This window comes from Purpureocillium lilacinum (genome assembly GCF_023168085.1).
Source record: "Purpureocillium lilacinum CBS 284.36 DNA, scaffold_4, whole genome shotgun sequence".
NCBI classification, from domain to species: Eukaryota; Fungi; Ascomycota; class Sordariomycetes; order Hypocreales; family Ophiocordycipitaceae; genus Purpureocillium; species Purpureocillium lilacinum.
Genome location: NW_027072114.1, coordinates 1,023,618 through 1,042,977, shown reverse-complemented (window position 1 = coordinate 1,042,977; position 19,360 = coordinate 1,023,618). Strand labels below are relative to the sequence as shown.

Here is a 19,360-nt window from a genome sequence, read left to right as displayed (position 1 = left end):
CATTGAAGAGCAGCACCTAGGGTCTCGATTGTACAGCATGAATGGGGACGTGGCCAGAGACCTAGGACCGCCTTACACAGTGCAATAAACATATCGCCTCGCGACAGCGGGTTGGAGGATGCAGAGTCTCAGACCAGGCGGCCGTGGGCAGATCCGTTCATGGAGGCCGAGACTGCTCTCGGACGTACTAGGGAAAGCAACCTGGTAGCAGCCACGGATAATTTGGCAAATCGATCTTGGAAATACGGAGTGGGATTAGTTATCAACGCGACTTGTTCTTTGGAAGATGACCCATATCCAGTCCATTCTGCATCCTCCTGCTTCAGAGATCAGAGATACCTCGCGTCCGCTCCAGCAAACTAGCCGTGACCAGACGCAGTGTCTCGCCGCAGCTAGTGTGCAAACAGCTCTGCGGCTTCTGTGGATACAAACGGCCGCAAGCTGTCCGGCTCAAACGCGAGGCGCTTCGCTCCGCAAGTGTGAATCTCCATGAACTCCTTCTCACCCACGTCGTACCGTACTTTGCTCCCCTTGCTGAGCCGGTAGCAGTCGAGTATGGCCTTGCGGCAATCCTCGGTCGACCAAGTCGTCAAAGCGCAGAGATCGAACTCCATCACTCCCATGCACTCAAAGGCCTCGGTCTCCCCCTTTATACCGACCACACAGTTCTGCCAGATGTCTCTCATTTGCGGAGTCGCAGATCGAGCGATTTTAGAGCTCTGGGGCTTCTTGGCCTTCCTGCTTGTCTCCCCCATCCCGGGGTAGTCAGACTCGCTTGGAAACACAAAGGGCTGCTCCAAGTCGTCTTTGCTGCTGTCCAATGCCTGCGGGTTACGCGAAAATACCTGTTTGTCCTTTGCGTTCGTCTTTCTCAAATCCGGGTAGTCCCTTTCATCCGGAAATACAAAAGGGCGCTCGGGATCCTCTTCAACAACGGGTGAGGACCCTGAGTCGCGTTGGATCATCTTGATGTCATTTGCCTTTGTTTTTCTCATGCCCGGGTAGTCCGAGTCGGATGGGAACACAAACGGGGCTTCCAAGTCATCCTTATCGTTGGTTGGGGACTGCGAGCCGCGCCGAAGCATCCATCTTTCCATGTCCCATTCGCTGCTGGCTCGGAGCCTAGGGTCGTCCGGAAACACCCATGTGTCAGACGATTTCGATTTGCTGCTGGCCGGGGATGTTGAATCGTCTGGAAACAGCCATTCGTGCTCTGTGGTCGTTCCGCTGCTGGCTGGGGAATCTGGGTCCTCCGAAGACAGCCAAGCGTCCTCTGGGTACGCTTCACTGCTCGCGTCCGGATTTTTGCGCCCCGGCAACTTGGCCTGCACACACTCCTTGACCTCCCATGGAGCAATCTCCTTCTCCGAGCAACAATCGTCGTATACTTTCTTGCACTCTGCGGCAACCCCGTACTGTTGAAAGCACCTGCCCGGCATCATGTCTTTGTAGTTTGTGACGACCGGCATTTCATGGCACGAATAGCTGGTCTGCAAGAAGCATCAGCATAGTCGAAAGCACCTCATTAGCAAACGCAGCGGCTACTCACCCGCGGTCCATCATCCATCCAACAGCTTTCGCACTAACATTATGACTCGCGTCAGATGCTGTCTGAGGACGTGAAACATTTGAGGCATCTGCGAGAAAACGTGACGTACACCTTCTCGTCCCCCGCAAGCCCATGTAAGGGTCTGATTGCGAGGCTGCATTGACACGTACGTTAGCCCAGTGATCCGAGGAATGTCAGCCTTGGACCATGTGCCCGCCATAGTCTAACCGCTCGTCTTGTTTAGAGGGCCAGGGCACCGAACATGTTCCCACCCAGCGACATAGAGCAAATGGGAATACTAACCCCGGGATTAAAGCCCTGCTCTTTGATACGGCACCGAATCAATTGACCCTGTTTCAGACAACGCATCAGTAAAGTCCGAGCTATGGCTCATGTTGACCGAGGGTAGAATACCGTGAAACCGGGTCCACACGAGTAACTTTTGTTCCTCAGGCGACGCTGAAGGTCAGCCTGGCTGCCCGACTACGAGGCATGATTAGCGACCCGTCATGGTGGTTACTGATCGATATCACGGTGTGGGGAATGGCACTCACCCATCTGGCGTCCCATTTGGACACAGTACGTACGGTGCTGGTAGGAGCACCGACGGCGAAGCCGAACGCAAGAGCGAGAAGAGCGACTGAGGCTTTCATGATGCGCGGTTCGAATGTTGCTTCCAGTGGCCTCTGCGTGAAGTTCCAAGATTCCGCTCGCATCCAATGTCGACTCTTTATAGGGAGGCTGTCACCCCAAAGCGCGCATCCTCCATATCAGACGCCAAGGCAGCACGGGCTAGGGCAGTGTTAGTTGTTCTTATGCGCGTGAACGGGGCAGCAAGCACGGCCGAGAAAGGCTCAACTCGCGAGCTTTCAGCATTAAAGCTGCGTATGTTTTCCCATGCCGTTACTGGATTGCTGAAGGGGAGATGGCGGCAGATGACCCATTGCCAATGCACCCTCTTGCCTGGTTAGGCCTTGCATTGCATGGATTCCGCAACTCGAAGTCTTTCATTCCTATATGAAGTATGCTAATACCCTTTGAATTTCGGTACGACGAAGCGTGGCGCCGTTGCGTGTAACCACGTCGCATGGGTCCGCCGCAACGCCAGATGTTGCGAACCGCCCCTCGTATCGTGGTGGTGATGTGCGACGTGAAAATGTGGATTGGAGCGGACATGGTAACGAATGCGAGCAGCGGAGCCGAACAAAGTTGACAATGGCATGAGAGTGCGGCTGCCAAGGCGTACAGCACTTGCTGAAGACATATGAGATCCTCACCGAAGCGGAGCCACACAGTGTCGCATCGACTCGCCAGACCTTCAGGCCTGCAGCGGCAGTCGAGTGGAGCCAGCTGCTGCGGTAGGTGAAGTCATCGCGGCTGCCGGGCTACGATATCTGTACTATGCTGCCGGCAGCGCCAAGGGCTGTAGCCGCTGCGGCGCCATCATGATGCCCCCGTACGCTGTACGCGCCGTTACCTCTTCCGCGCCAGTTGCACGCAATGCTACTAATGCGCGCGGCAAGTAATTTAATGGTCCAAATGTGAAAGAGGCAATGATGAGGCCCATATAGCTGCGGGCAGGCCACCCGCGCGTGACACGTTTGGGATGGAAGGCTCATACAGAATGAGGACTTGCTTCTTTAACAAAGGTAGTTCAGACGGCAACCTGCAAACTGCTGTTTCATCCTCAGCCCTGTGCCGTAGGATGGCAGTTCACGTACCCACCCGTTTCCATCAATTGATAACAAGTCGGAGGTTAGGGGCCAATGTCCGTGATAACACACCAAACAAAAGAAAAGTACGTATAATGACAGAATTACCTTGATCTTACTACGAATACCGAATGGCACCACCAAGGTATTGAAATATCCAGGTGACCGTGATGTCGTACGCTCCATACCCAAGTTCAACTGGCTCAGGCTGCCACCACGTCGATGAGGGCGTCACACCAATTGATCAGGCAATTTATCACAGTTGATAAGCACAGACTAACAAGATGTATTTTCACTCGACATTTCGCGCTCTTACGCCGAATAGAATGACCTCCATGTATTAAAAACGCTATTGCTAAATGGGCAGTATATATAAATGTGCATTGGTACTAACGACATAAAGCGAAGGGGGATGGACGGTCCGCAGCATGCTCTGGGTAAGAACTGAATTAGAGGCAGAGCAGCCTGCCATTGGCTCGCCGGACATGGCGGCAGCGACAATACGACTCTCGGAGGGAATGTTGCAAGTCGACGAGCAACTGTACATGGTCTGACAGGGCCTATCCCTCCAGCTGAAATGCGAGGTTCGTATTTACGCCCGCAGGTTTGTTCCCCTGGAAGAAAGGGGTTGCGGGGGAAACGGAGTTTGCCGACGCGTTATGCCATCAACCGCCACACACCATCCAGCCAGTGGTAAGGTGCCGTGATGTCACTGCTGAAAAACCACCAGGGTCGTCTTGCCAGGGTCTCGTAGACTTGCCTCGAAGGCTGTCACCCTGAATGGGCAGTGCGTGTATGTGGAATGGAACATTCCGGCGCTGCCTTTTCATTAATTACACTGAAGTCCCGCGTTTCATCTGGTCGACCTGCCTCTTCAATCTTGGCTCGTCTCGAAGCTTAACTGCGTTTCTTTTGCAAAAATACAAATACGTCGTTAGCTATTGAGTCGTCCAGGTCGACATCTCGTCTCTCGTCGTCATACTTGCAACATGCTGGTGTTCTGTGTCATTATTTTGTCTTGTACCGCAACATGCCTTGCTGATCTGGCCTTCCCTGCCGCGGAACTCCTTGTCGAACGAGCCCCTTCATTCGGCGGATTCGCCCTCATCGCCGACCCTTGCCCGGCTGATCTGACCAAGTGTAAGATAAGGGGGAGGTGTTGTCCTGCTAATACCGCCTGCCGGGACGCTGGCGCTGGCAACGCTGGCTTTGCTTGCTGCCCAACGGGTGAGTAGACCGAATCTGTGCCTACTTGAATGCTTTCAGTAGGCGGAAGAGACACTGACACAGTCGTCGCCTATCAACAGTTAATAACTGTGTTGCTGCTGTCAATGCCGCGCCGGCTTGCGCCGCTGACGGCTGGGTTCTTTGGAAATCCAATACTGGGTATTTTTGCTGTCTGCCAAACCAGGTGGGCATTAAAGTCGCGGCGGCGGTCGGCAGCTGTGTTCCTTCCAACGTCCCCGTTCCGTTGACCCAGTCGGCCACAAAGGTCAGTATATGAACTTTCGGGGCGTAATGGCGGACGTGATAACCATGAGGTGTATATGTTAACATTCCTTCGTCCAGGTTCCTGCTGCTGGAGCGACATCCTCTACTGGCCAAACCACGCTCAGCCATGCTTCAACAGCCACTACTACCACACTACCCACCGGGGCTAGTGTTACTACGGCGCCTACTACTCCTACCGGTACAACTGCGACTCCCGCATCTCCTACACCTACAGTCGGAGGAGCGACCAGCTTGAACTTTTGGGGTTCAGGAGGCACAGCTGCCGTTATCGTAGGCTTCGTCGCCGCCGGGTTCCTTGCGTGCGCGCTGTAGGGAATATGGTTTGGAAATACAAGTCATTTGTATATGTCCTCTCGAATTCTCTCTTTTTTGCCTCCTGGTATCGGTCACTTGGAAATTGGCCAGTCTTAGTATTGAGTCTTTGTTTTCCCGAAACGCGGGGGACCATTGAACCCCTGCACGACATGGAGCATTCTTAACTATAACTTATCACCCACATTCATTCGTTGGCTCTATATCGGACACATTCATTAGCTCCATATTACGCTCATAACAAGATGTGTCACGCGTTCTGGACGGCCACACAGCCAGCTCGTGCTCGGTTCATCTTTTCCTGACTACAGCCGACAGCTCTCCATGTGCCTCAAATTATTCAAGGAGCTGGATCTCGAACTCAGGCGTCAGGCCCTCGAAGGAAGACTTCTGACTAGCGAACATGGAACAGGCCTCGGTAATCTGCTACCTTCACCGGACATGGCAACAACCATGGCCGAGAATTAGACAGGACTGTCTTCAACCTCACTCGAAAAGTCAGGCAAAGGGAGCTGGTGAAAGCAGGGGGATCCGAGCGCGCCAACCTGCTAGGGGAGAGTGCTGCCCTGCGGTAGCCGTCCGGCGTTTGTCGGTGTTACGGGCTCCTCTGCCTTTGTCACTATGGAAGTGAAGTAAGCCGAGGATGTCTTGCTAAGTGAGTGGCTCCCGATGGCAACTCTGAAGTTAAACTACCGTGAACCGTCGTCCTGGCTTGAAATCTACCTTGGCGCTGCTCCATGCATCACGCCTGAAGTTCGTAGTCGGACATGCACCCTCATCAGGAGCCATTCGTGGGGGTAATTGGGCGTGGCAGCCACATCTTTGAGCGAGAGGGCGGGGTAGGGCATACCCCCCATCCAATCGATGTCGCCGGCGCGACAACGAGGATGGATGCCGTGCTTCCGAGGTGGCATCCTCGTGTAGGAGCCTGTTATACTATCACACCACCGGCATTGATAATTATAGAAGTGTTGTGCTGTATCGGGTCGCCACTTGGTCTTAGCCACAAGTCAAGCTGAATCCGTGTAACCCCTGCCTGCGGCCCTTTTAACATCAAGAAATGCTTGTGACATCCATGCGTGGCTATGCACGCCATATCCTTCAGCCGCATTTTGGATGGGCGGATTTTATTACGCCCGGAGGGAAGTCCCTAGAGCCCTCAAGTTCTTTCTGAGGCATTGCTTCGCAGAGCATCCAGGTACGAGCAAGAGGTGACGCAAACACAACCCGAGATGGCATGAGATTCGCGGTGTAGGGTCAATGCGAGCAACGTCCTTGGAAGCCGCGTTACGTTGCTGATACAACTTCACAGGGAGCAGAATATTTTGTCAGACCGTCTCTACGGATCATCCCGCCTCAAGTTCTGCCTTGTGGAAGGTTGGGTGCCTTGGTGGCGCAAAGGTTATGTAGTCTGCCTGCTGGTGCTCGAATGCGAGTTGGCGCCTGCCCACGTGCAGGTTGGGATCACGACACAGCGTGACTTTACGCTTAGAGAATTATCGATGGAACACATATCAATAGATACTTCTCAACGCCTTGCTTCTACCGACATGACACTAGACATGCCACAGGCATACGCGCGAGGTAAGCAAGGGCAACTCACTCACTGAATGATGAGTAGTCCCATCGCACGTTGGAGTGTACGTTCTGCGGAGCCTGCATGATTGGGCCGGGGCTCATAATCGGCTAGGCAGGTAGGTGCCTGCATCACGTTGGGGGTTTGGCTATTTGTCGGCTCAGTGGAGCGAAACGTCGGTTCGGCGAGGAAGTACGTGGCGTCAGTCTTTGGGAGTAAATCTACTCGCAGTTATCGTAAACACGGGTGTGGCGTATCCACGGATGCACCCTCTTGTGCCCAGGCAGATAAGATCAACGTTCGGTTGGAGCCGCAAGCCAGCGGGGAACGTTGGCGTTTTGCTATATTTTAGTTACCATACGCCTCCCTCCCTGGGTTCGTCACCAAGGTTCAGTCCCATGCCAAGTTTGCCATCCCAATACTTCACTTTTACATCCCGCAGGTGCTCCATCGGCCTGCCATCCACGCGTCCATCCAACGTTAATACGTTGATCCGTGTAACTGCGTCGTGGCTAGAAGGGCCCAAGTGCGTCGCAATACCACAGCGAGGACAGAAAGGATGATTGACAATTTGATGTCCAAAACGGTACTTAGTCAAGGCACATTCTCCCCCCGTAGGCGTCAGAAGGGTGAATGACCCTTCAACGGGAACGGCCAGCAGCGAGCCAGCCTTCACGCAGTAGCTGCAGTTACACCGGCTTAGGATGAACTTGTTCCCTGGTGCTGGCGCGGCGAGATCAATGCGAACGGTATATGAGATAAGGCCGCAGTGGCAAGAGCCTTTATATAGAGTCTTTTCGGTCGTAGTATTCTGTAGTTGTGGCCCCATTTTCTGTGATGGAACCGGGTCAGGCCGGCCATCCTCAGGCTCGCCGAATCTAGAGAAGGCAAAACGTGCTATTTAAGATTTTAATCCGTGAGAATAGAATGCCGGAAGGGCCGGGGGCAGACTAATCCCATCCGACCTGCCGGAGGGCTCGGGACAAATTCCATGTTTAGTCTTACCCGAGCTGAGTATAGGATGACAACACCACTAGAGATGACAATAGCACTAGCACTGATGATAACACTGATGACAATAGCCCTGGAAGATTCTGTTGTCTTCTCAAACTAGAAGTGAAAGAAAATCGCTTAAAGCATCGAGGATCCATGCGCCTGTGTCGGTATCTCAACGACTCCGCTGATTCCAACATCAATTCCTAGTGAGCTGCTCAAGGCGATGCGCGCCACCACCTCCCAATTCCAGCCCCTACCGCCCGGCCCAGCCTTCGTCGATGACGATGGCAGAACAGAAGCAGTGTGACAGAGCACCATCCAGCATGCAAGAGTCTGTATAAGGAATGGCGACCACCTCCGATGTCACGGCCACTCAACAAGTGTCAATATTCCGAACAGGGAAAGTGACGCCCACGGGGCCAGCGGTATTTGGCGACAGTTACTTCGGATTCCCCAATCGCCCACCGTAGACTTGGCTCCAGATATCGCAGGCGCACGGGCAAAAGAGTGCGAAATTACTGCGCACTACATGCAGTGCATGCAGTACAGCCTGTGACTTTTGTGCAGCACGGTCGCGTAAATCGCAGGAGGGCGGACTGTGTTCTCGTCGCAAACGTCTGAATATCGAGCGTCAATATCCTGATGCCGATTGTTCAAAGTGGCGATGCAGAAATGTGTAAGTCATTCGGTGGCTTATGCGCGGTGGCCCAGCACCAGCCCTATGCATGGGCTGAGAGCGACAAGGCGCCGAAGAGTTGTTTACCATGGCTTATTTTTGTCTCAGCCTCACCGTTAACTAGCGAACCTTAATCTCAGTGCCGGGACAATAGAAAGATCTGCCGTAGGACAACGCGTGGTCGGAACATTCCGACTTGGCAGCCGTATAATGCCCCTGACATTTCCAGCCGATCCCGCTCTGTGGGAGATAGAACAGATGAAATCTCGGATCATTCCCTCGAAAACTTTAGCGAATTTCTCCTACCGTTCATTGGTTGGGCTTACATAGGTTTGTTTGGCTGTTGTGTTCTAACGGGGGTGACGAAAATGAACCTTTTCAGGGGTCCCAATTCTTCAATGCTTTCTAACTCAGGAAGGTGGCCGTTTCCGGGGGTATCGGTATTGTCATGGTACCTATCCTACTGTACTGTGCCAAGCGTTGCTTGTAACTCGACGAATCCAGCTAAGGCTTGGGCCTTCGGGATAACGGAGGCGCATAAGCCGTGGAGCCTTAGGCACATGATCGGAGGAACACAATGTTATTGTGATGCAGTTTTAAGCCTTCTTGTCCCTCGACAAGTCAGCTGTTCCGATATAGATAACGGGCAAAATCAGGCCATGACTTCTGGGTCGATATCACAAGACCAGTGATGCAGTAACAAGGTCCGGCGAATCACGGGTACTCTCCGCTGAAGGTTTTGATATGAAACCAATCCACACACTGAAGTGCAAAGACCGACTGTAGCCTCATGAGTCTGCTGAAGATGTTGAACTCGGCAAATGCCGCATTCCTAGTCTGCATAAGTTGCGGCTGAGAAAAGCCCTATCAAATGGGGGGACAAATCCCTGATGGCTTGCATGAAGAGCAACTGACATCTGATACACCTCGACCCAAACGGAAAATGCCGCCGTGGTTCTCGGCCACCTTGATTGAGATCAAATGTATACCTTTAGAACTACATGCAACCGCTTCGATTGGAATAAAAATCACATATTCTCTCAGTCTGACATTCTCACCAAAACTGGACGAAACCAACATGACCCTAGGAGATGGAATTAGGCGGAACATCGCCCACGTTGACCCCTCCGAACGCGCTCTCCTGCGCGACGCGATCAAGGAGCTTAACCGGCGGTTCTATCCAGGCTCTTCTAGTGAGACGCCGCCAGGAGGAGTTAGCTGGTGGTTCAAACAAGACGAGATCCATCAATCCACCCATGTCCATGGTGGTCCCGAGTTCCTGCCATGGCATCGAGAGCTCGCCAACCGCTTTGAGGCCCTCCTCCGCGAGATCAACCCTCAGTTGTCACTACACTACTGGGATTTCAAGGAAGACCCTCGCAGCATCCCCAATGGGAACCTGGGGGCCGGGACTCGCGGTCCTGTTAACCTCTTCGACGCTGACTTTATGGGGTCTCCAGAGGGTTCGATAGGAGAGCCTTGGCTTTCGGCAGGGTTTTACGATCCGCAAGCCGGTACCCCTGGCCATCCAAGAGATCGAGAAACCAGTCTGAACCCGGCTGACCCTCCGAGGAATGTGACGCGGCCCAACACCTACGGGGGACCACCGCCGAGGCCATTCATGACGGCGGCTGAGGAGACCCGTGTCCTCGGTCTTCAGAACTTTGGCCCAGCAATCGCCCAGAACGACGAGAGGGATGCCAGTTTCCGGAGCATCAAGGCCAACTTTTTCCGAACAGCCTGGGAAGACATCCACAACAGGGCACATGTATACTTCGCCAATATCAGCCCACACGACGCCTTCCGTGACCCGTTCGTCTTCCTTGTTCATTCAAACGTCGACCGGGTCTTCGCCACGTGGCAGTGCGATCCGGCGCATCCAGAACGACTAAATCCAGCAACCGTTTACGGGGCTGAGTCTGACATGGCCGTCAACGTCAATGCGGTAGGAGTCACCTCGGGCCAGAACCTGACCAACCAAGTTGAGCCCTGGAGTACTGGCCACGGCCAATTCCACGACATCCGCCCCTGGGAGCCAATCCATGAAAATCAGGGCTTTCCGCACGACTACCATCACATCTCTGTCGTCGCGCCGCCGTGCTACGATACGTTGCCGACAGTCGCGCGCGTTATCGAGACAGAGAATCCCGGTAGCGACATCAACTTCAACGATGTCCCTCAGGGCGAGACCGCGTCCCGTGCCGCCGCCTTCGAGATATTCGCCTGCGGCATAGTCACACTAAAGGTGAAGACGGGACCTACGGCCCCGTATACTGTCATGAGTCCCCCAGGGGACACCGTTATCGTGAATGGTAATCAGCATCGGCCGCAGGTGGCGCGAATCTGGTTCCAGTTTACTGGTTCTGCTCCTGGGGCAGCGCCTAACGGATCCGTGACGATCGCCTGCGTCGAGACCGGGGAGGAGTTTGTCTTCACCATTCATGGAAATACCATACCACGGCCAACAACCGCAGTGATGCTCGTCCTCGATCAGTCGGGCAGCATGGGCTGGCTTGCCGGCACTGACGCCACCACCAAGCGGATCGACGTTCTGCATCGAGCCGCAGCAAACTTTTGTCAACTTGTGCAGGCCAACAACGCTGTGGGCATGGTGAGCTTCGACCAGACAGCCTATGAGGGGTTTGATGTAGCCACACTCACCGGCCAGCCGACGGATCCGAGATTGGGTATCATGGTCGACGCCATCGAGAGCCTGAAGCCTCAGGGTGCAACATCGATCGGGAATGGCATCGTGCTGGGCAGGACCAAGCTCAACGCAGTGAGCGGGTTTGCGAACAAGGCAATGGTTGTGTTCACCGACGGGCTAGAGAACACCCCCTCTTTCATCGCGGACGTCAGCACCAGCCTGAACGCGCAGACCTTCGCCATTGGTCTCGGCACAGCCCAACAGGTCAGCGCCGCAGCGCTCAACGCGATCACGAGCCAGACCGGCGGCTATCTTCTACTCAGCGGACCGCTCAGCCCTTCCATCGACGATTATTTCCGTCTCCAGAAGTACTTCATGCAGGTGCTGGCCGGCGTCACTAACAATAGCATCGTGACCGACCCGAACGGGACAATCTTCCCAGGCATGAAAGTCCGCATACCCTTCCAATTGACCGAAGGGGATATCGATGCTACCACGATCCTCTTGACTGACACCCGTGGCATCAATTTCTACATTGAAACGCCCTTGGGGAAGGTGATGACGCCCGGGTCGGCTAGCGGCCTCGGGGCGACGTTTGGGCTCGGTACGAACATGAGCTACTACCGATTTACGCTCCCGTTAGCCGTTGGCGGGACGCCTGCCCGGGCGGGCACGTGGCACGCCGTCCTCCAGGTGAATGATGACGGCGAAGGGCCCCGCGACGAACCATCCGTTGTCTCGGCTGAGGGAGAGGGCGAGAGCAAGAGCGCTCGGGCGAGCGCCAGTCGCGGAATCCGTTACAGTTTCAGCGTCCAGTCGTTCACGAACATCCGGATGAAAGCCCGTCTCGAGCAGAACCACCTTGAACCCGGGGCCACACTCGCCATCTCGGCGACGCTGACAGAGTACGGCCTCCCAGTATCCCACCGTGCCAGAGTGGGCGCGGTTGTGGAGCAGCCGGATGGCAGCCGGATGGCTCATACCATGTCGGAGGTCGAGCCGGGCCGATTCCTGGCAACCGCCACGGCGAGCGTGCCCGGTGTGTACCGCGTCCGCGTGCTGGCCTCCGGCGTCACGATGCGCGGGCTTCCGTTCACGCGCGAGCATCTGCTGTCTGCCACGGCAATTCCCGGTGGCAACAGCTCGCCGCCGACGAGTGGCCCATCCACCGGGAGGCGGGACGAAGATCTGTGCAGGCTTATGGAGTGTCTTCTGGGCCCGAATTCGCTGGGTCGGATCCTCCAGAAAAATGATGTCGATCCCAAGGTCGTGCTGCGTTGCGTCAAGAATTACTGCAAGGCTAGATTCGCGGGCCCGACGGAGGAGGAACTTGCTGACCGCGAGGGGACCGCTTAAGCTCCCTCATAACCTTACGGTGAGCACGCAGCATCATTCCTAGATATGCAACGGCCTCGGTGCAATGGTCTTTCTTCTGTTTCGTTCTGGGTCACTTTGCGTGAGGCGATCTGGGTGTATGGGGTCATGGCCATGAGTTCCAGAATCTGTTTCCCCCTCGGCACTGGTTTTCCCACAGGGTTTTCCCAATGCCGTTACGTAAATGCGGAGGGGGCTCTACTTAAGTACACTGATACTCTCATCGGAGCCTGCGTCTCCACCCCGCTCAACTCGTGCGGCATCAGTGAGGCGAGCAGCGCGGACATGGAGCCGCCCTGAGGGGCCGAAACGTACAACTCCTTACTGCTGGGACTCGAGGCATTCCTTGACTTTAGCAGTGATCTTTGGCTCGCAAGCTGCGAAGCCGAATTTTTCACTGCACCGGGTCATCGCCACGCGGCCACTTTTGTGGCAGTCGACGGGCGCGGCTGCTGGAGTCTTTGGCTTCTGAATGAGCTGCGTTAGGAACATCACGACTGCTGAGACGAGACTGAACGGCGCCGAGGCTCGCTCTGACTTACATCTTCAGGGGGCTCAGCCGCACTAGGGGTCTGAGCGAGGCGGTCCTTTGCGCAGGCAACGATGTTGTCCCATTGTTTCTGTCCATCTTCGGCCGGCTTCTTCGTGCTGCCGGTCTTCCTGTACAGGTCGTAATGGCACGACCTGATGGCGTTGGAGCAGCCAGTCTTGTCCGACTCCAAGCCACCACAAAACTCGTTCTCCCTGTCGATGAAGCACTTCGCTTTGGCAGCCTGATCCTTTGCATTGGCCAGGCACTTCTGCCATGGCGCCTGACTCGCTTGACTCGTTTGACCGGGCCGGCTGTAGTGAGCGCTCGGGCGCTTCCCTTCGCCCGGGAACAGTGGTTTGTCGCCCTCCTCGAACGTGCTCTTGATGCACTGCTCTATTTCGTCCGGCTTGTCCTCCTTCATCTTTTGTGCGAGGCAGTCGTCGTACACCTGCTTGCAATTCGCAACGACGCCGTCCTGCTGGAAGCATTCATCTGGCATCGTCTTTCGGTACGTCGCTAGCTCGGGCGAGTCGTTGCACATAAAAGTAGTCTGCACCACATCAGTATGCCAAAGGATATACCTTCGATAACGCGACATGATCACAGACCTCCGATCCAGGCTTCTGTTGGCAGTAGTCGCACTATATGCCGTGTCAGATTCTGCCCATGAAGTGCCGCTGCGAGGCAAAGGGCGTACCCCGTGTTCTCCTCCACAGGCCCAGGTGAGGGTCTGTTCGCTAGGCTGCATCATTGTAGGGTTAGCCAAGTGGCAATTACAAGATGCGTGTCCATTTCTTGAGCTCAGGATAAGGACATGGGGTTTCGTTTGCTGTCTGGACAGCATGAGGTGGATTACTCACACCAGGAGAGTTGCCGTTTTCCTGGATGCGGCATTCCACAGGAAACCCATCGCTCTACCGGGCGCATCAGTGAATGTCATGAGACAGTTCGGCTCCTGAAAAGGCGCAATACGTTACCAAGGCGCTGACACGAGTAGGGCGTGTCCCATGGCAGCTTGTTCTCGAGGTCCATCTGGGTGCCGGCCTAAGAACCACCATTAGGTAAATTGCCACAATCTCAAGTCTCTGGCGCTCATGGAAACACGAACCCATTTGCTCTGGGTGTCAGCTGGAGCAGCAATGACTAGGCCACACGCCAGTGCGAGGCTGGTGACTGAAGCCTTCATAGTGTCTAGTGCAGTGGAAAATGTTGCTCGATTTCAGTGATGTTTAAAAGATGGATGTGACGCTGGCAAAGTTCTACCGTCGTCGAGTAGTGAGTTTGTACCTTTATAGTGAAGCCGTCAGCTCCTACGCGCAGTACGACGAGTGACAGACGATAGATTTCGCTTTTGCATTGATAGCGGTTGGCATGTCCTCATGCGCATTGCGATAATAAACCCCAGAGTGGTGCAAAGCTGACTCGCGAGTTCGCAGCATCGAGGAGTCGGGCTTCTTGTCCGACGTCATTGCATAGCTGGAGACTCAAGCACCAGGGGTGCATGACGTCGCTCCCTGCTCCCCAGGAGCATGACACGTGTTGCCGGCTGTCAAGGTCCAACGCCAATGGGCCTCACGGCTCGACTGGCAATTCGTACGCACAGAGCATGATGAATAGACTTTTGCATTCTATGCGATGCATCAGGCCATTTCTTAGTTGCACCAGCATTCGTGTGGTTCCTCTCCCCTGCTGGTGGTGGCCATGGAGTCTCATGCTGCGCACTGGGATCTTCTGCAGTGCACTGCCAGGCAGTGCATGCGATATTTATCTTGGAACGCGGACAGCGTCTGAGGTCGCTTCTTGCACTGAGTTCTGGCGACTGCCAAAGCAAGGTCAAATCTAGCTGCTTCTACATCCTTGACTGAACATTTGTCATCGTGGCAGGCCAAAGACCTGCACAGCTGCCCCGTCATTCATCTGCTTACCCCTGAGGACGGATCTCCGTGCCGGCAGAGGCCACGGCTCACAACGCCGTTATACGGTTAAAATGTGTCACCCCTTAATATGGAGAAACCGGAGAAACCAGTGACGGGAGCATGAGCTAAAGGCATATCAACCAAGACGATCCACAGACCGCATGCATATGCTGACATGAGTGTGAAAAGCCAAGGGTACTTGGCATTTCCGTTGCAATCACTGCCTGGCTCTTGGCGTGCCATTGCCTGGGTTTTTCAAGGCATCATGACAGGAATCCGAGAAGCCCCGTCATCCAACATTCCATCGCGGCGCGGCAGGCCTGCGCCACGCTTCAGAATATAGAAGCTGAGCCCGATTACAGGTAGGCGCTGTCAATGATCGCGGGCTCTAAGCAATTGCCCTCTACACCTTTTGGCGGTAGGTAGCGACTTGCCAACGTGAGACTTCAATGCTGGCTTCCATAGAGTTTCACTATTCCCAGGTCCGAAGACCGGCTACATCGTGCAGTATTCGCAGCACTGTTAAGCAGGTAGTCGATGCCGATGTGCCCAGGAAAAGGGTACACACGTTGCACAGCATACGCAGTACAACCGAGCTCGTCGCATCGGAGGTTCTCGATTGGAATCTACCTCGTCATGCTCGCCCACTCATCGCGGGGGGCTGGAAGCACAACAGCAAGAAGAGTTCCCTATTTGGAAAGCTGGTGTCGCCGGTGGTGGGGCGTGCGCATGCGACTATCAATGGGAGGGGCAGGTTGCAACCCAAGAGGAAGGTATCCGCGAGCATGTTATGAGCATCAATCATTAAAGTATCGAACATGCAACACCAACGACACTACCTCGCGGTTCAAGTCATTTTCCTCCACCATTGAACGCTGGACCCCTTTATCCCAATCGACACTACTCATTTCGTCACTCTAAACACCCCCTGGGCCCAGGACTCTTGAGCACATATCAACATGGGAAAGGAGATCCAGGGCATCTACGTGGCTCTCATCACTCCTTTCACAAGTGACCAAGGGCCAATAGATTTCCAGGCTCTAGACCAGCACATCAACCGCCTCATAAATGCTGGCGTGCACGGCCTCGTGCCCGGTGGGAGCACCGGCGAGTTCACAGCCCTCACCACCGAAGAGCGCAAACAGCTTGTTGAAGCCGTTGTGAAGTCAGCAAAGGGCCGCGTGGGTGTCATGGCCGGCATTGGCGACCTTTCTACCGCGAAGACCATCGAGCTCGCCAGGCACGCCGCTGAAGTCGGTGCGGACTCGCTCATGGTCGTTCCTCCGTTCTATGATGCTCCCACCCTGGCGGAACTCAAGGCGCATCTCTCAGACATCCACAAGGCTTCCGGTCTGCCGATTGTTTACTACAATATCCCTTCTGCTACCGGCCTCAGCCTTACACCTGTCGAGATTGCCTCTCTCAGCGATGTCGGGGTGCGATACCTCAAGGACACGTCCGGCAACGCATCCGCCCTGACAGACATGATATTCAACGACGAGATTTCATCCAAGATCACCGTCTTCAACGGCTGGGATACCTTGACCTTTTACGGCATTGCGGCCGGTGCCAAGGGCTCTGTCTGGGGAGCCACCAACGTACTGCCAGAGCTCTCCATGCAGCTATGGGACGCCGTTGCCGTTCGCGGTGATCTCCAGGAGGGTCGCGAGATCTGGAAGAAGATTTTCCCTATCTGCAAGCTGCTTGAATCGGGAAACTATGCAGCTGCTGTCAAGACGGCCATGGAGTTGCGCGGGTGGGGAACCGGTGGCATGAGAAGACCCTTTGTCATGACAAACAGCGACAAGCGGTCGGAGCTTGCCGCTGCTCTCAAGGATGCGGGAATAAGTATCGAGGGATGATCGCGGTGATTTGGTAACATCTTCATGTCAAAGCCGGGATTCAACATCGAAAAGCCAGTATACAAGACCGTTGGAACGACGAGTGTACAAAAGAGGGAATGGCTTCCCTGGTCTCTAGGTGCACCCAAATGACATCCAATGCGGCGGGCTTGTTCAAGATTTGCTTAGTGATACAAAAGAGTGCGTGAAAAGACGTTGATTCCCGCAAATGTCAATGGCCAGCGATTCTGTCTCCAAGAATATTCACTGGGCCGGCTCTGCCGTGAGTTACCCTGCTCCTAGGCTGAGCAACGAAGCTGAGGGTTCCACACTGCCATCATGTCCGGCCATCCGTATGAGAAGTCGTTGGTCCTGCGTCTATGTTCCCAAACAGCCTTGGCCATCGCACTCGGCTTGCCGCGCTCAATAAACATTCCACGGTCATCGACTGCTTCGAGGCACCGCAGTCCAAGCTCCTGGAGATCAGGGGTGGCCGCCTCTGCAGCAGCAATGAATGTCGACCAGCTGATGCTGACGGAGAAATCCGCATCGAACCGTTCCATCTCGAGGCATGGCTGGACGAACTCGAGAGTCTTTTTGACTTGATCCTGTATGACCATGGCACTGATATTGTAGACTCGACGATAGAAGAAGATGATCAAGGCTTGGTGCATCGACAGGATCATCGATTCCGCCTGTTGTCTATTAACAGGAGCTTCGGCCTCGTCCAGTAGAAACTGTGGCGGTCTCGGTCCAAAAGGAGCATTCGATCTTTGGAGGCTCCAGGACCAGATTTGTTGCTCCAGAGTCTTGATGTGTTGAGACAGAGCAGCTGAAACCATGGGATTGTTCAGGCTAGCCGCTTGCAAGCGTGGTCTTTCGTTGACGAGACTGATTGTCTGAGACAGCAGTGTCATGAGTGTCTCGGGCACGCCAAAGATTTCTGGGTATAGCGTGGCTTGCCATATGCCAGACACATCCAGATGAATGTCGTTGTAGCCGACGTCCTCCGGTTTCGGATGTGTTGAATCCAGTTTACCTAGATTCTGCGCGTTGACGCGAAACTGGCTCGGCATCGGTGTCTGAACCAGCTGAGACGCCAACCTCCATTGCTCTCCATCCTTCGAGGCCACGGACTTTGACATAATGCTCGTACTCTCCATAATGACTCGTAAATGCGTGTACAGATGGTGCAGGACTCGGTGTGCAAAGGTCTTCGTCGCAGGTAGCCCTTGCGAGCGGATGAGATACTCTGCATCCAACAGCAACTGCTTCACGACTCGCGCGCCGTGATAGTATACCTGTGGACCCGTGTCGGTTAGCCAGAGCCCCTGAGTGGCATTGCAACACACATACAGAAACTATGCCAACTCCCAAGATCGCCATGAGCATTTCTGCGTAGTTGCTATTCATCCCGAGTTCACCCTTCAACGCAGACTTGAGGTGCTTTTGTGCATCGTGGTGGTGATCAACGCCTACTTTGAGCCAGAAAGAGGCTGTCGACTCGTCGTGCGCTGTAGACTTGCGGAGATGGAAGGCGCTCTTCGCCAAGAGAGTTGAGAGAATGCTGCGGCGGGCATGCGTCGTGGAGTCCCAAAGGGACACCTCGGCGAATGTTTCCAGGGCGCAAGGCAACAGCAACAGTTTCCACGGAGACATGCTACGGGTCGACATCGACTTCCTGTCCTCAAACACCTTGGTTTTGAGGTACCTCAGCAAGGAGGCAGCGTGTTGTGGCAGCGAAGTTCCGCTTCTGGGAACACAATTGATTGGAGGAGAGAATGTACTGAGAGTGGAAGACGCATGATTGCTGGAGTTGAGGTCAGCTGAAGGTAAAATGGAGTCAACGTCCGAGAGTCTTGTATCAGGTTGCGTAGTTGGAACTTGCGACGACTCGGACCTCGGAACTGCCTCCATCACGTCGTTGTCCGGTGAGCCTAAGCATGGCGAAAGTAACTGCATGCTGAAGCCGTCAGGCACGATACCTTGGGCACTGCTGTCCCAGGGCATGTTCATAGCCATGCCAATGTTCAACCACTTTTCGGGTCCTCCGAGATCTGCGCCAAAGGAGGGGGACGGCTGATCCTGGGCTAGATGTGCAAAGAAGTCGGCCGGGAATGGTGATAGATCTTTGGCTTGAAGAAGACCCAGGGAGACATCTTCGACATCCTCCTCGTTGTCATCACTTGTTGAGCTAGTAGAGAGTCGTAAAGAAGAGGGGCCATCACATGCCCTGAAGACACCGAAAGGACCGACCGCGTGCAGCTCGTCATCTGACACGGACTCCGTGTCCAGGTCGAGCAAGATCTCTCCGGCTGATTGATCTCCAAGGCTCTGCACCATGTCGAAGCTCATAGAGGACCTGTGCGCCTCAGTGAAGAGGGGATATCGAAATGAGCTTGCCTCGCCCTTGGGTCCCTCCAAGTCCCCGCCGCACTGCTGTGAAGCTATCCAGAGCAACCGGGGGGCATATCCCTGACAGGGTAGGTCGAGGCGACGACAGGTAGAGCAAGTCGGCTTTGCCTCATCGCACTTGAGATGGCGGCTCCTGCAAGTTCCACAGCCGGTGAAGCCCCTTGACCGCGGTTTATCTCGCAGAGACGCGGGCGAGTAAATCTTTCCTTTCCGTCTTTTGCCCATAGCGAAGGGCTGTGCGATGCGTCACCGACAAAGTGGGCAGCTGAGATGCAGCAGGAGGGGCTCGGTTCTCGTTTCTT

General features: G+C 54.7%; 5 protein-coding genes across 5 annotated transcripts; 2 read left to right on the top strand and 3 right to left on the bottom strand.

Moving 5' to 3' along the window:
* Positions 1-392: 392 nt before the first annotated feature.
* Positions 393-1,469, bottom strand: PLICBS_005524 (uncharacterized protein; the record flags this gene model as incomplete). The annotated part of the gene is made up of 1 exon (XM_018319206.2): positions 393-1,469. One exon carries the CDS (start codon positions 1,467-1,469, stop codon positions 393-395), a length of 1,077 nt encoding a protein of 358 aa, XP_018181680.2.
* Positions 1,470-9,411: 7,942 nt separating this feature from the next.
* Positions 9,412-12,336, top strand: PLICBS_005523 (uncharacterized protein; the record flags this gene model as incomplete). The annotated part of the gene is made up of 1 exon (XM_018319205.2): positions 9,412-12,336. One exon carries the CDS (start codon positions 9,412-9,414, stop codon positions 12,334-12,336), a length of 2,925 nt encoding a protein of 974 aa, XP_018181679.2.
* Positions 12,337-12,675: 339 nt separating this feature from the next.
* Positions 12,676-14,072, bottom strand: PLICBS_005522 (uncharacterized protein; the record flags this gene model as incomplete). The annotated part of the gene is made up of 7 exons (XM_018319204.1): positions 12,676-12,822; positions 12,897-13,436; positions 13,495-13,527; positions 13,584-13,628; positions 13,747-13,800; positions 13,859-13,930; positions 13,995-14,072. The coding sequence occupies 7 exons, from the start codon at positions 14,070-14,072 to the stop codon at positions 12,676-12,678; spliced, it is 969 nt and encodes a 322-aa protein (XP_018181678.1).
* A 1,689-nt stretch (positions 14,073-15,761) lies between these two features.
* PLICBS_005521 (uncharacterized protein) lies at positions 15,762-16,664 on the top strand (the record flags this gene model as incomplete). The annotated part of the gene is made up of 1 exon (XM_018319203.2): positions 15,762-16,664. One exon carries the CDS (start codon positions 15,762-15,764, stop codon positions 16,662-16,664), a length of 903 nt encoding a protein of 300 aa, XP_018181677.2.
* A 278-nt stretch (positions 16,665-16,942) lies between these two features.
* Positions 16,943-18,302, bottom strand: PLICBS_005520 (uncharacterized protein; the record flags this gene model as incomplete). The annotated part of the gene is made up of 2 exons (XM_018319202.2): positions 16,943-17,944; positions 18,000-18,302. 2 exons carry the CDS (start codon positions 18,300-18,302, stop codon positions 16,943-16,945), a joined length of 1,305 nt encoding a protein of 434 aa, XP_018181676.2.
* Positions 18,303-19,360: the final 1,058 nt, after the last annotated feature.